Here is a 16,583-nt window from a genome sequence, read left to right as displayed (position 1 = left end):
CCCTCCTTTACATGAAAATGTATTTACCTTTTTGATCTAAGGTGCATATCAAAAAAATTTCAAATTAAAGAAAACACAAAAAATTGTATTGAAACAAGAAAACTTAAAAATTTTATAAATCATTTGGTTAAACTACTCTAAATTTTATATTGTCTACTTTAAACCATGGATAACGTTAAAATGCCTTTTCGTAAGATTTTAATTTTATGTGTAACTTTGAAATACATTTAAATTTTATTTGAAGAATAAACCGTATTTATAAAATTTCAGTACCCGAGGAAACTCTCAAAACCCAACGTGTTGAAGTTTACTTAAATGATCTAAAAGAGCGACTAAAGGAGCTGCGTGTTCAACATGACGAAGTTATTCAAAACTCGGTGGATATAATTAAAGAGATAGACGAAGTATCGTCCGGTCTGTTGTTGCCTCAAAACAGCGGTGTTGACTGTAACGATAATGTTACCAAAATCAAAAAACTCATTAAAGAATTTGAATCCGCAAGAGAATCGAATTCAGCAAAGATACCAGTGTCTATTGAAAGCAAGGTAGACATCCGTAAAATATTGCAGAATTTTGAAAAACTAAATGAGAGCCATGTATTGAAGGAAAGTCTTGTGCTTTTTAAGCGCGCTAAAGAATCTCTCGAGAAAATCGATACTTTCCTTGGTACACATTTGGAGAATGTTATTATTCAATCAGTGAACGCCAGCAAGGGGAATTTAAATCCACCGATATCTTCAACAACGACAAAAGTTGTTGAATTTCATAATGATTGCGAACAATCGCCGACTCTTCCTCAATTCAGCTCAGATACCATAAACAATATTGTTATTAATGACAACAATAAAATTACGGATTGTACTTTAAAATCAACCAATTCTGGTTCGAGTCCAGCTACTTTAGCTACCGTTAAAAGTCAAATTTCTACCAATAGCAACTCTAGCTTAAAACATCGAATAAACATGTTTAGCAATGAAAAGTCTGGAAAGATAAATAGCTGTGATAGTGGAAAAAATATAACACCGTCATGCTACGCTTCCTGCTGCAGCAGTGTCACTAGCATGGATGTTTATGAATCCGCAGAAAATGTTTGCATACCCAACATGTGTGGCAATGAAAGTAGCTGTGTGAACTCACTGGAAATGGGCTATGAGGGTGACAATGATGACAGTGAGTACGATTTGTTTGCACTAAAGCGAAAGAAAAACAAGGTTTCATCTGCCAATCAACAGTGAGGAGTTTTAGTATAATTCTACTTTGATTATGTCAAGGCAATGTTCAACATTGTAAATTAATGTTATAAATCATGGGTTTTCAAAAATGAAAAGTAATATAAAAAATGTAAATTATCTTAATTTTTGAAATAAAGTTGGAAAATTGACCAACTGCAAAGTTTGAAATGCAGTTTTAGTTTATTTTACGGAATAAAAAAATATATTGAATCTCTATAGCGATTTGAAACTGATGAGGTAGCTTTAAATGAATTTCATTCTTCTAAAAATTAGTATAATTATTTCAATGAATCTGGATGATTTTAAAATATATTAACTTTAAAAATAGTTTGGTATTTTTATATAGTCTGTCTACGTGTGTTCTTTTAGTAGCATTATTTAAAAAATGCAAATGTACGTTTATATCATCTTTATTGTCTAAATGCACTTTTTTCTATTTTTTTAACTAAACTTTTTAATGATTTTATTGTTTGTTGATCAAAAATTTATATCAACAAACAATTAAATTACATATATAAATCTGTACTTGTTTGCCGATGCATAAAATTAAAGCACTTAGTATAAAAGGTGCATGTAAGTACAATTTTTTACATATTACATAAAACATATTATTTACATATATGGTGCATATAAGTATACACTTTCTTTTTGTCTTTTTTATTAGCATTCACTAGCCTTTGATTCTTGAAAACTATCAGTATAATTTATTAAAATGAATATTAGCACCGATCCTAATAAAGCACCAATTTGAGTTAGACCACCAGTCCATACCAGTGACCGACCGCCCTGTGCACGCATTACCGACGAAATAGAAAGCTTGGTATAGCTTACTAGACCCACCAGCAGAGTCCATGTAATAATCTACAGACGAAAAAAAAAATCAATATTAGAAGTACAATTAATGAAAGTATACATATATGTAACATACCACTATGGTGGATCCAATTGTTGTGCCATGCAATGGTGGTAATGGACTCATACAAGCTGTAACGAAGACGTAGACTGTTAAAGTGGCACATAAGCAGCACAGCACATATATAGGACGCAACGATGTATGAGGTATAAATATTGCCAAAAAACACGCAACAGGATTAGCAATCACACTTAATGTTACCGAAAGGTGGTACGCTGAATTGCCATACGGTAAACTCGAGTAGGATTGTATGGAATTGAACATGCCGTTGGCAAAGAATGATAAACAACCAATGAGCAACAATAGCACAATGTATTCTGTTGACGAAACTTGTGTGGATTTTTCCTGCTTCTCTGAAGCTTCGTTAGCCACATCATCTGTAGTATTTGTTCCGTTGTTTTCTTCATATTTGTAACTGTTACCAAAATCAATTTGACCTGCTGCATATTCACGTTTGGCTAATTTTAGACGATCCAACAACGTAAACGCAATTACACTGCATAAAAATGTGGCGAATATGAAAAGGAAATACTCCATGGGACTAAAGCGTGGAGGTGGAGTTTTTTTCTCGTATATTTGTTCACCGGATGTGGTAGTGTTAACCAAGATGCACACAGTGTCACCACCTATTCCTTGTATGAGCGATACAACACTAGGTAGCAAGCCACTCAATCCCTCTCCAACAAAGTACCTAATAATAAAAATGAAAATAAAATGAAAATATAAAAGTATAATTGCTGGTATTTTAATCCTTTTATCATTTTATATTCTAGTGTCTACATTATTCAGTTATGCATACGTTATGCTTTATATACAACTATAAACTTTATATTTATTTAATTTGAGTCATAATTTACTCTATAATAATAAATAAATTCTCTATATAAATAAATAAATTTCTACTTACGTTACTAAGTACATTTCCTTAAAGCGACCCATATAGGGCATGAATAGCACCGAACTCGTACATGCAGTAAGCGCGGAGACGAAAGTAAGTATATACAAAGCTATGCTTCGCTCCTCTCCAAATACCCGTACAGTTTTGTGGTAAAAGAAGCTGGTGAATAAAGCCGACAATGTGCCTAACACCAATAGAATATAAATAAATAACGAATCGCTTTTCCTTTTCTTTGAGAAATGTTGTATTAAAGTGTATGTAATTGGACCTATATTGCCAATTTGCACAGCGACACTTAGATACGATGCTAAACTCCATCTTTCCGGCGCTTCCTTTACCAGCAAGGGGACTTGTATGAAGGTACCTTAACAAAATCAAAACATTAATAACATAATAAACATTAATGTTACTAACTAATAGGTTGAAATGTTATAATATTTACCGTTTACACCTATCCATGTTCCAATACCAAAAAATATGGCTAATAAATCTACTATAAAGTTGCGGTTCTTTGCAATGTTAGTCATCGTTCCAAAGACTTTTTTTTTGTGAGGTATCTGATTATTTCTGTGAAAAAAACGATAATAATTATCTCAAGAACATTAAAAAAACTAAATATACATATATAAATATAAATATTACCATGTTTTGTGTTAGCGCTAAGTAAATAAACTATTTGTAAAGTGTTGTAATGTATGCATTTTTATACTTTTTGCACTCGTAAATGCATTAGCTCTTGCTTCTAGTATTGTTTTACTCTACATATTTCATTTACATATATCACCATCTAATTGTTCAGTATGAACAATCAATCTTTGTAACACAAGCAAAATCATATGCGCTTGCTAAGAAAATAGTCTGTATCTCGCCAATATTATTAGGAATTGGTCTGAAACAATAATCTCCATTAAAAAGCGAATTTGGTATTTCACCTGTAATCCAGTTCAAATTAAGTAATCTTTTTGATGTTAATGTCAGATTTTACACTCTAATTGAGAAAAGTACGTATTTATTTGATTAAATAATGAATAGTATGCATTCACTTCTAATTAGTGGAAAAAAATCTGATTAGATTTGTTCAAATTATTTACCATCTGACGTATTTACAACTCCCTTATCATAAACAAAGTTAATATATACTACTAACATACATATATAATTATTTTATATTTCAGTTAGGTTTTAAATACCTTTTTTTAATATTTCGCTTCTACATACATATTTATATATATGAAATATTCGCAGCAGTTCCCTTTGCGGTGCCGGGGTGAAATATGAATAATAATTTTAATAGCGTAACTGCATATAGGTTTAAACTGTTGCGTACAAAAGTTAAAAAAAAGTAAGACTTATTAATGTATGTATGCAAACATCCAATTTTCACTCTATCAAAAAACCATAAACCATTAAGTCTAGCAAACCTTAATAGGTGTCATAAAAAGATATGATTAGGGAGAGGGAATTTTATATTACGCACCGTTAATAATTTCATACCTCAAGTACGTTTAAGAAATGTGCCATCTTTTTTAGTATTCATATTATTATTACAATAATATAAAGTTGAATAAATTAAAAAGCAAAGACAATTTAATTTGATTTAAAAAAATGAAAATGTCTTATAATGATGAGTATGCATTTAACCACAGAAATTGTCAATTTGAGTGAACATTTTTAATAAGTCGAACCGCTTTTTTAGTAACGATTGTGAAAAGGGAGTTTGTAATATTTGCGTTTACGTGAGTATATACATATCTACACATATATATTTATGTATAGATTACGTATGCATATTCTGACAGACGGCGACACTCAGCAAGTTCATATTTCCACATCAACTCTTTTGAATTGTAATTGTATACATGTTTACTTTAGCAAAAAATGTATAAATATGTAATATAAAAACTGTATATCTATACAAATCGATCAATGTATATAACACAAATAAACCGAAATACGATACTAACTCTTTTAATTTATCCTTACTTTTTATTCGCAAATGCTTCTATAAATCACTAGGATGTAACACACAAATGCATACTTAAATAGTGCTAAGTTACACACCAAAAGTATTAAAGCAATAAAATAAGTAACATAGTTTTGATTAAAAAACAAAACAGGTTTGTGATGTTGAAATAATAAATTGTGTCAAAGACACCTACATCACTTTTTGTTGCTATGAAATGAGTATTGTCACCTACATTATTATAAAATACAGAGAGAGTTTACGGTAATAAATTTATAAAACACTAGGATAGCTCTTACTTGTTAAGTAAATAGTTGCTGTCTAAATCGTAACCACCCGTTAAACGGGAAACCGTCAACCGCTCTGATTGTGATGTTAGGCATACTGAAATTGCTGCCTCTTCTCCAAAACTCACCAGCGAGCTTTCAATTTCATCCAAATTTTTATCATTTTCATATTGCTTTTGTATTTGTGTTACCGCGGATAATGGCTGATTTTGTTGTTCCGGTTGTTGACAATCATTGCACACATCACTCCACTGTTGTTTATATGGGGATTTGCCGGTAACGTCATTATCGCACATATTAGAGCAATTGTAGGCGTAACTGCAATAGATGCCCGATTATAAACAATCTTATCTCAATATGTGCATACATACGAATAAATATTCTCTTAACTGAAAATTGCCTGAAGCTGTAAGTGGCTCTCTTTTGTGACAGAATGTTTATGTTTGCTCTGAAAGATTAGATATTACTTGGTCTGATTATATGATTATTCTTTACTTTCAATATAAGAAACGAATAGCGTTAATTATTTAAACTCAGTTCGTTGATCTATATTGAAGCAAGCGGTCGTCGTACTGCAGATGTTCCTCAATAATATAGAATAGCACCAATGATGTAACCTTTGATCATAAGCCAAGTATGTATACGTAAGTACAATTATCCGCGTATGCACAATTTTTGGTTACACAGCAGAAATATAGTTAAAATCTTGTAACGCTAATTTTTATTTTGTATATTACAATAAAATCATGACACCACTATATTTCTGGTACGACTTTATTTCATCATCTTGACTGAATGTACTTTCAATTAAAACACTTAATGATTTTTTATTAGATTTCAAAACTTAATTAACTTAATAGACGTCCGTTTACATGTATGTGTAGAAGATTACAATCTGATTGGCATGTCGCATTTAATATCTGTTTAGAATTGAGAAAGGCCTTTCTCACGATTTTTTTTAATACACGTTTTGGAAATTCCAATTTGAGCAAGTGAAATTTATTGTATAGCTCCACACAATTCATAAACAAAACTCAGCTGCCGCAAAACCTATATCTTCTTCACCATCTATTCAATTCACAATAATATGCAGAATGAAGTTGTAGCCGCTAGATGTCGCAAATAATTTCCTCTCAACCAGGAACTACTGCTCATTGGTCTGAACTTATGATATTCCAACAGTATTTAAAAAACTATCCATTCCAAACACAAAAAAAAAAATAATTCTAATCTGTACGATAACTTCATTTAATTAAATTTCATAAACCAACAATAATTAAAAGGATTTAAAATAACGACAGTTTACATATAATCCTTTGCACCAATATTTGTGACACTTCTTACGGAACGGATAGGCACTTTGATTCCAATCAGATTTATTTTATTATTGAGCACAGACTTTACTATACCAGTCTTTGCTGTCCCTACAACGTGGATTAACACACATTGGACAACGCATCAAAAACTTTGGGTTTACGGCTTGGCCATCTTTTAAATGCTCCGCCACAATTGAACTTAATGCCTCAATGAAAAGCGGGTGATCATTGGGTGCGGCAGCTCGTCTTATTTCCTCTACACCTACCTATTAAATAATGTATTTCGATATCATTGAACATGCATACTCTTTTCAACTTGTTACCTCATTAGCCAATTCATCGCAATACTCGATATCTAGTTCATGCAATGTTTCAATGTGCTCGTTTACAAATGCAATAGGCACCAGAACGAAATTTTTACGTCCCTGCTTTACATATGCCTAAATAGTACAAAAATAAAAAGGAGTGTTGCTGTAAATTGATCAAATAATTGGTATGTATTCTTACCTTTATAGTGTCATCGGTAGCTGGAGCAAGCCATGGCAAAGGTCCAACTTTCGATTGCCAAGCCAAAGTATAGGGGTTTGTATTTCCTAATTCTTTCATTACTAAGTGCACACTCGCGCCAACCTCTGAGGGATAGGCGTCACCTCGGTTAACCGCTTTCAATGGCAGGGAATGTGCGGTGAATAGTATAACGACGTCTTTACGTTTTGCCTCACTAAATTTATTCAACTCTTCCCGTATACGTTCAGCGAAAGTTTTAATCAGCAGTGGATGAGTCGACCAGCGATCGATTATACTAAATTTTATGTTCTTTGGTAGGGAACTGAAATAGAAATGTATTAGGTATAGCACTCTACATGAAATTGTAGTATACGAACTGTTGGCGATAATGCGAGAAAATCGAATTAAAGCTTGAACCGGAAGTTGCGCAGCTATATTGTGGATATTGGGAAAATAACACAACTCTCTCGGGACCATCGCTGCGGAAAAATTGTAATTAGAAATTGTTTTTTTATATTTTACATATCCATACTTTTCTATTTGCTTCAGAGTGTCCTCAGTGAGTGGATTAACATATCGAAAACCGACATAATGTTTATGTGGAGCACTTTCAGGGCATTTCTGATCCAATTCTTTACACATTAATTCACCCTGTAGATCTGTCCATTTGAGAATCGGTGACCCACCACCGATTTCTTTATACTTTTTTTGTACCTCCGCCGTTCGTCTTTGAGCGATCCAAGGGCCTAATCGACTTTGCACTGGCAATTGAATCATATCCCGATCCGTCATAATTCTTAGAAGGTACTCATGTACTTGATCCGTATGTTGAGGACCACCCATATTTAGCATAAGTATTGCCGTTTTTGGCTTTACTGCCGTGGAGTTCAACCGTATCGATACAGAAGTACCAAGCGATCTTAAAGCACCTGCGTATATATTAGGACATAATGATATTCAGTCTAGATCACATAGTGTTTTTATTGTAACTAGGCAAGAGTATAACTTATAAAATATGTTATACTCTTGTGCAACAATTTAAGAGAAATTAGAAATATGATTCCCATACCTGACAACAAACTACTGCGATGTAACATTTTTTCACAATCTTTTAATATATATTGGCAGTAAAGTAATGTATATCAAGATTAACCGGCAGAAATATATGCACAACTATTATTTTTCAATGAAAGGCAGATAATTGGCAAAATTTGCTTCTTCTTCCCCGATAAGGCAATCAAAATAGAATTCGAATAGAAGTGGCCAGATGTTTAATACTGGTTCTGTAATAATATGAAAGAGCCTAGGTTTGGGTTGCAAGTAATAAGTAATGTTATCGTCAAAATATTAACATAAGAGCAGTGACCTCAGTTCTATCAGAACGCTTTTTTGGAAGTGAGTTTGACAGTAAATTAATGGTAATAGTTGTCTCTCTGTGAAAAACATAAGTTTTTAGTATACCGATGCAATGCAAGCATTGTTTTATAGACCGTATAAGGTTTGGCATGCCTCTGGTGTCCTCATCCGCCTCCAGCGTAATAACCAACAGTGTTTGTATGTTTCCAAATGTCATTCGTTGTATTCGATATCAAATATCCAGAATCTATTAAATTTTTCTAACTGTATTCAATCAACAAACTTTATTTATAAACATTTATATCAATTGAATTGATATGATGGCAATTGATTTGAGCTTTTATGTTTAATAATATTGATGTGATCGTTGTGTATTGGTGATGAAATGAAATATACCTTATTCCCACTAAGACTAGCTAGATCACGAATATCTCAACTAATTGTAGTTTTAGCTGAATAAGCGGATGAACAATTGAATACCTGAATATCATATCAATATTTATAAATGATATTGTCAAGAGTTTAATTTAAATTCAATGCAATGTCCATATAAAGAAGGGCTAAGTTCAAGAAAGGAGTGCAGATTATAGGTTGCATTGTTAATAAACAAAACAAATAATGCGAGATTAGTGAAACGTTATATCATAGTCAAAAGGTCGATATTAGTGGATATTGGGTCATTAATCATGTCCGTAAATGCGCTAAGATGGGTTGGACAGTTACTGTTTCAAAATGGTGGCACACAATAAAACCCCAGGTCTGTCAAAAGCAAATGACACGGACGGTTATGGGGTTATTTGAAAACTAAAAATTACGAATTCAATACTCTGTCGTACTTTCTATATGTGTAGATCCAAAGAATCTTATAAAAATAACATTCCGCTAAGTAAAGCATTCATACTTGATATACACATCTAATAAGCTTTTTTAAATAGCTTTAATATAGACCAAAAGGGGCCTCAATTCCTAAATTCGATCTTCGGTGTGTTGTCTGAATGGTTTGAAGCACCGATTTTTATATTAGGATATACAGTGGAACTTCTCTAACTCGAATCACCATAATCCACAAAAAAAAACTTCGAGTTAGAGAGACTTCAGGTTATAGGAATTCCCATTAAAACATAAATTTTTCAAAAAGCTGTTAAATATAGATTTACCCACAGTATCAGTTATTTACTTCGCAAAAAGTTTTATTCTAATACATTAAAACACGTATTCTATAATTTTGTTTGTTGCACTTTGTTATTGTTTGGCTCTTGACGTCTGTATCTCATGCCTTTGTTACACGATTTATGAAATATATAAGTGTAATATCATATTTTTTGTTCGCCTCCATACGACTCTTTTAAAATTGTTCCTTGATAGTAAAATTTTAAATTTTGTATTATGCCCTGGTCACAAAGTTCAATTTATGGAATTAAATTTGTATGGAAATTGATTTCTATTGCCAATTCAAAAGTTCGAGTTATGAAGATTTTCGACTTATAGAAGTTCGAGTTATGGAAGTTCCACTGTACATGTATCATCATCACATATTTTAAAATTTTAATTCATCTGTCATAGATTAAGTAAAAATCCATTATATAGATAAAAAAAAAATTTAAGAATAACATTTAGTAGTACATTTATACAGTTCCTAATATCGCCTTATCACGTTGCTAATAAAAAACGCATGCGCAATGTATCAATGACCAAGTGATCGGTCCTAAAATTGCAATATCTGCAGTTTTGGAGAGAAATGCATTACAAAACCCGTAAGTATATACAAACAACGCAAAAATTGTTCATCTAACTATACATTTCCAAAAATTGTTTAGAAATACAAGAGAGCAATAGTTGACTCTTTGGGCTATAAACTTGTACAAACATATTTATATATTACTAGCTGACTCCGCAGTCGTTACACTGCATGAAATTATTTGTTTTGAAATCATTTATTTGCGATTTTTCTAAATATTTTTTTCAATGTAACTCAGCTTAATAAACAAAATTTTTTGTTTTCTGTTCCGGTTTTTCAACTCATGAATGAAATTTATGCTACACACCTCCAGCGACTGTCTTTGAGACCTGTTGATTGTCATCCCAAATGCAAGTCTCGTTGGAAACTGAATACGTTTGAACTGAAATGGCAAATCGTTGGAACTCAAAGAAATTCGTGGAATTAAGCATTCTGCCCCCTTGTAAGTCCCTTTAAACTATTACATTCCCTTGCAACTATTACATTATTCGATAGCTGCTTGAAGATTGCGAAGCATAATAAATGACAAAGCATTATAATGACAAAGAATTTAGAAATTTCACTGGATAATTCACAGCTTCGTCTTCATTTTCAACATGATCGATCGATGTGTATGAACACAAATCTCCCGGAAGTTGACTTTAAGTCATATAGATTAAATCAACGACATCGGTATTTTTGGCATTTAAAAATCTGCGTGCACTCAACCAATCGTAGTTACGATAAATTTGGCTAATGTTCGGCTTGATTTCAAACCATTAGAAGTATTAACCAGAATTTGCCCAGTTCTTTGCAAATCTTCTGCGGTGCTTTCCTGTTGCAGGAACACCCGCATATTTATGGTCAATCATATGGTTTTCGCGTGCCGCCACAAGTACGATGACTTGAGACATGCGTTCAATTCCTCCGCCATTGTTGATTTCGAAATAACAGAATGTGTTTGTCAATAACAGTAGCATTACGCCACCAAAGCGACGATTATTATTCCACAGATCTTTCATTGTTCTGTCAAGTGCTTCTAGAAAATTGCGCTCATCTCATATATGTTTCATAGATTTGCATGTTTAACTGAAGCTAGAGTGTCGTATGTGCCGTTCTTCCTACTTCAAGTAGCGTTGCTGCAATTCCAGTAGATGCCAGAGCCAACGTAATGGCATTTTGAGATCGTATTGTTGCCAAAATCAATGATATCAGAATCAATCAGGATTCCCAGTTCCACCGTGCGTATCAAGAAATAAAAGTCCACCATTTCCATCATGGATAGCCTTAATCAATTCATCATAGGTTGTCTTTTGCTGCTCATTAAATAATGGAACATTTCTTTACACAAGTTGTTCCAAAGTTATTCTGTCGTATGCATGATTCAGTACATCTCTAATTTGACGATTTGGTGATGGCATATGAATTTCAATGCTTCATTGTAGATGTCACCGTTCATTTGCAATTCAGAATTCCCTGTTGCCACTTGCCAATTTTCGACTTTTCCGAATTGTTTTTTTTTTTTATAGATAGATTGAAAAAAAAATGTATAGAAAAAAGTCACTTTTTGGAACTTTACAATTTTCCAACTAAACCTTCCAAGATCCACAACGAACAACCTCTGAACATTTCATCAAGAATGGTTGAACCGTTCTCGATCCTTAGCGTATCTAATCTTGAACCGCTTTCGCAGCGAAAGGAACGGAAGCCCTCAAAGATAAATAATTTCCCCCGTTTTTTACACATTTACCACTGTTTCTTCGCTCCTGATGCTTACAGCCTATAGCCTTCCTCGATAAATGGACTATACAACACAAAAAGAATTATTCAATTCGAACCAGTAGTTTCGGAGATTATCGCGTTCAAACAAACAAACAAACAAACTCTTCAGCTTTATAATATTAGTATAGATTATTATGATATTATTATTTTTATTATATATTTATATTATAGAGTGCTTTCATGATAATATCTACTACCACTTACACTTAATTCTATTATTATTAACTTTTCTTGCCTTGCATTAATAGAGGATTTCTGCCACCTATGTATGTATGTATGTATGTAAATACTTTTCAACCATGTTCCAATAAATTTGTATTTTAATAAGTACACAACTTATAAGAATTGTATCGCATTTCCGTTAAGATATCATTTAAGACATATTTGTGTATATATGTATTTTTATTTTTTATCAACAATACTATTTTGCAATAAAAAAAAATATTTTTTATGTGCAATTTGTATGAATGTTTTTTTCGTAATACATGTGTACATACATACATACGTATTTAAGTACATAAAATATATTTGAAATAAGTTGAGGGTGGTTTCAATCGTTGAGTTTCACTCCACATAATTAGGGGTGCTCAGTGATAGTGACTCAAAACGCTAAAACTCTTTTTCACATATTTTTATGCAAGCTTGAGTGACTCGACAAAATGTGTGGTTCTCAGCGTGATTTATATGCTATTGGGAAAATATAATATTTTCCAAAGCTTACTACCTACGAATTGATAACGTACTTACATACTCGCATGTACTATGTACATAGATATATTGATATCGAAAGCGCAGTTTGCTCATAACGAGCTGGTAAACAGCCATAAGTACGAGCATTTATATACATACATACATACATACATATGTATCTAACGTGTATGAGTGCATAAGTTATTGCAGTGTTAACTTTTTTTCAGCTTGTGCTCAGCGTTCTATCGGCAACTTTAACGTTCATTTGTAAAATGAAAGTAGAAATATATGTGCGAGTGTACATACATACATGTGCATATATTGTTGTAGAATACGTGTAACCGTTCTACGCCAACTCGAAAACCAACGAAAATTCAGTCAGTCACATTTTCGTGTTCCAACCACCCAGAACTCTTTGGCGAAACACCCGCATGGTGAAGACTTTGAAAATTCTACACTCCATATTTCATAAATAACAAATAAATATTGTTTTAACATAAATTGAAAATAAAAGAGTTTAGCATTTTTGGCATATTGAGCGGCCAAGTGGTTATTTTTAGCAATATTCTAATAGAATTATACGTGTGCGCGTATGTACATAGATACACAGATGAGAAGGTGTATTTGAATATCGTCGCATATGTGCAATTATTGTACGAAAAAACTGATGAAAATACAGAGCGAAGTACAGAAGTGACGCATGAAGTCATAGAAAACATTCCTCATATATGTATGTACACATGCAAAAATAAAAAAAATAAAAATAAACAAATATTTATCTAGTTGCTCAACTGACAGTCTGTTGTCGCTATCAACAGTATCAGCCAGTTCTGTGTATATACATAAGTATATTTACGGCTTCATCAAAGTTAATTCACATTAAAATTATCTGTGAAATAGCGATTGGAAACGAAACGCACGTGAATATCGCCATTGCCCATTGAACCGAACGCTGTCAGCCGGCTAGCATACACCAGCCGCGCATACATACTTACATACATATATATATCCGTATTATAAATGCCGGGAGCATATACAGAATGAATAGTATGAGAACGTGTTTATGAATAAGCATCATTTTGCATTGGTACATACCGAAAATAAGGTGATTCGTCTGCGTAGTGTCTCACGCTCAACAGTAGGCCAGTGACGTGGTTGTTGCGCCACCTACGGAGAGTGAAAAAAAAAACACACACTCATTGAGTGCTGAGAGCTTTAAACAATACAACTCACAAAGAGCGCACAATTTGTTTAATAAGATTCTATTTTAACCAACAACATACAAAGTTTCGCTCTGGGATTTTCAAAGTAAACATTAAAGCCAGTAATCGTAAATCAGCAGCAGCCGCAAAGCTTTCGCACCGAAACAGTTGGAAAAATGGGTTACGATGAAGTGCTTGTGCCCTTGGGAGATTTCGGCAAATATCAACGTCTTATATTCTTTTTACTATGTCTCACAGCTATCTCTTGTGCCTTTCATAAAATGTCGCGTACATTTATTTTTGCCAAGCCGAACTTCCGTTGCCAACTTCCTTTCGAGCACGAGACGAATGACACCACTCATCATCTACAAAGCAACAAAACAAACGACTTCGAATTGCCGGCTCACCTGTGGCGCTTGGCGTATCCGGCGGGAACAGCTGATCCGAAAATAGGACGTTATGAGGCTTGTAGCTACTTTAATATGGAAGATAAATACTATCGCTTGTTGGGTAATAGTATGCAAGCATACAATGACAGCAATACGCTGTTGCAACAAAATATTACCTTAACCAATGAAACGGTGCCGTGCAGCAGCTACATTTATGATCACTCGAAGATCAGCAATACCGCCGTCACAGAGTGGAATATGATTTGCGATCATAGCTTCTTGATAGCCACCAGTGATGCGATATTTATGTTTGGCGTTTTGGTGGGTAGTATTGGTTTCGGTCAGTTGTCGGATAAGTGTGGCCGAAAGCCAGTCTTCTTCGTGTCGCTGCTGATTCAGGTTTCGTTTGGCATACTGGCGGGCATTGCACCAGATTATCTCACATATATAATCGCACGCTTCGTAATTGGCGCCACAACTTCGGGAGTCTTCCTCGTTGCCTATGTCATTGCTATGGAGATGGTGGGTCCCAAGAAACGTCTATATGCCGGCATATTCTTGATGATGTTCTTCTCCGTGGGTTTTATGCTAACTGGTGCTTTCGCCTATTTCATAAGCGAATGGCGCACACTACAAATAGCCATATCTCTGCCGGGGCTTTTATTTCTTAGTTATTATTGGATAATACCAGAGTCTGCTCGTTGGTTGATTTCGAACAATCGAAAAGAGGCCGCGATCGCGAACATACAAAAGGCCGCGCGTTTCAACAAAGTGCACTTAGACGTGGATGAAATTAATCGATTACTAAGCGATGAAGATAATATAGAAAAAACGAAATTAAAGGAAACGCAAGAGAATACTGCGACGGTCACTGGTAGAGCAGTATCCGTTTTTGATCTATTGCGCTATCCGAATTTGCGTCGAAAAACTTTGTTAATTTTCTTCGATTGGTTTGTGAATAGCGGTACTTACTATGGTCTCTCGTGGAATACAAATGCTTTGGGTGACAATATGCTATTGAATTTTGTGATTTCCGGCGCAGTTGAAATTCCAGCCTTTACCTTTTTGCTTTTCACACTCAATCGCTGGGGACGACGCACCATACTCTGCGGTTGTATGTTGGTTGCCGGATGTGCACTACTGCTCACCATTTTTGTGCCTAAAGAAATGAATTGGCTGATTATTGTGCTAGCAATGATTGGGAAGCTGGCGATCACCGCCTCTTATGGCACAGTTTATATCTTCTCCGCAGAGCAATTCCCCACGGTAGTGAGAAATGTGGGCCTGGGCGCGTCTTCGATGATGGCACGTGTCGGCGGTATATTAGCGCCCTTCATCAATATGCTGAGCAATGTATGGCGCCCGTTGCCGCTCATAATTTTCGGAAGTGCTGCATTCACCGGCGGACTGCTATCGTTGCTGCTGCCTGAGACGCACAATAAACCGACGCTGGAGACTATAGAGGAAGGTGAAAATTTTGGTAGAAAAGAACATACGACAGTTGAGCGACCTAATAAAGACATATTCATTGTGGATAACATGGAAAATGTGCCTTTGAACGGTAATGGTAATCATGCTGACAAAATACAAATAAAAAATATGGCTAGTTAGTAAGGTATGGTCGAATGGGATTTATAATTTAATTAAAAGTACTTAATAGAGACAGATTCTACTGTTTTGGCGCATTTCTACGACCAAACTTGAACTCTCCGAATTCAAAACTAAGCATTTATAACTATTATTTTTCATAAAACACAGCCAAATTGCTTTCAAAGTTACTTTCATATTATGCGTTTCGACTATTTTAATTATCTAGACAAACTTCCGGGGGATTTCAACAAAGCACGTCACATACACTATCGTACTAGTAATCACACTTTTCGCATTTATCAAAAAGTATTTAAAGTATTCAACTGCTTTCAAAAATTACCTAGCTGTAGAACATAACATATTAGTTAAGTGTCGTAAGCTAGTCGTATACTAAAGAATTTATTAGCGGATATATATAATATATATACATACATATATTCAAATGTCTAATGTTTTGCGGTTTACTTTGTCTACTTAAATATTGCCAAATTGTGATGAGTTTTAATTAGAAATTCTATAAACTAGCAACAGTAATCTATATTATTTTATGAATTATTAGTTTTAAATGGAAAATTATGTAGTTATGTAGTATATACAAATAAATCGATAAATATACGGCTTAGATCTCAAAAACATTGAACTTTTTATTTAAACTATTGGTTTAAAAGTATATAAGTTGGCGATCTAAACTCAGATGGAAGCATCAAGTGGAGAGTGTTGAACAGGCTAAACTTGAAATCT

General features: G+C 33.8%; 4 protein-coding genes across 12 annotated transcripts; 2 read left to right on the top strand and 2 right to left on the bottom strand.

The window, feature by feature from the left end:
- Positions 1-28: 28 nt before the first annotated feature.
- LOC105218808 (uncharacterized) lies at positions 29-1,400 on the top strand. Of its 2 annotated transcripts, none has more exons than XM_011194628.3 (2): positions 29-190; positions 271-1,400. In XM_011194628.3, exons 1-2 carry the CDS (start codon positions 166-168, stop codon positions 1,233-1,235), a joined length of 990 nt encoding a protein of 329 aa, XP_011192930.1. In that variant the 5' UTR covers positions 29-165; the 3' UTR covers positions 1,236-1,400. The 2 variants fall into 2 exon arrangements, with proteins under 2 accessions (XP_011192930.1, XP_054087597.1); XM_054231622.1 differs by having other exon boundaries at positions 85-210.
- A 435-nt stretch (positions 1,401-1,835) lies between these two features.
- Positions 1,836-6,370, bottom strand: LOC105218810 (solute carrier family 52, riboflavin transporter, member 3-A). 8 transcript variants are annotated; one of them, XM_054231585.1, is made up of 7 exons: positions 6,166-6,370; positions 5,684-5,741; positions 5,306-5,611; positions 3,486-3,610; positions 3,053-3,407; positions 2,161-2,836; positions 1,836-2,093 (listed from the first exon to the last, which is right to left on the bottom strand). In XM_054231585.1, exons 3-7 carry the CDS (start codon positions 5,587-5,589, stop codon positions 1,893-1,895), a joined length of 1,641 nt encoding a protein of 546 aa, XP_054087560.1. In that variant the 5' UTR covers positions 5,590-5,611; positions 5,684-5,741; positions 6,166-6,370; the 3' UTR covers positions 1,836-1,892. The 8 variants fall into 8 exon arrangements, with proteins under 8 accessions (XP_054087560.1, XP_054087566.1, XP_011192933.1 ...); XM_054231591.1 differs by having other exon boundaries at positions 6,186-6,370; XM_011194631.3 differs by having other exon boundaries at positions 5,665-5,741; positions 6,166-6,369.
- Positions 6,371-6,517: 147 nt separating this feature from the next.
- Positions 6,518-8,341, bottom strand: LOC105218812 (ferrochelatase, mitochondrial). The gene is made up of 6 exons (XM_011194636.3): positions 8,186-8,341; positions 7,649-8,045; positions 7,494-7,595; positions 7,117-7,438; positions 6,933-7,049; positions 6,518-6,875 (listed from the first exon to the last, which is right to left on the bottom strand). The coding sequence occupies exons 1-6, from the start codon at positions 8,211-8,213 to the stop codon at positions 6,678-6,680; spliced, it is 1,164 nt and encodes a 387-aa protein (XP_011192938.1). The 5' UTR covers positions 8,214-8,341; the 3' UTR covers positions 6,518-6,677.
- A 4,564-nt stretch (positions 8,342-12,905) lies between these two features.
- Orct2_3 (organic cation transporter protein) lies at positions 12,906-16,583 on the top strand. Its single transcript, XM_054235869.1, has one exon. It carries the CDS (start codon positions 14,040-14,042, stop codon positions 15,861-15,863), a length of 1,824 nt encoding a protein of 607 aa, XP_054091844.1. The 5' UTR covers positions 12,906-14,039; the 3' UTR covers positions 15,864-16,583.

This window comes from Zeugodacus cucurbitae, chromosome 2 (assembly GCF_028554725.1).
Source record: "Zeugodacus cucurbitae isolate PBARC_wt_2022May chromosome 2, idZeuCucr1.2, whole genome shotgun sequence".
NCBI classification, from domain to species: Eukaryota; Metazoa; Arthropoda; class Insecta; order Diptera; family Tephritidae; genus Zeugodacus; species Zeugodacus cucurbitae.
This window is presented reverse-complemented; position numbering and strand designations above follow the sequence as displayed.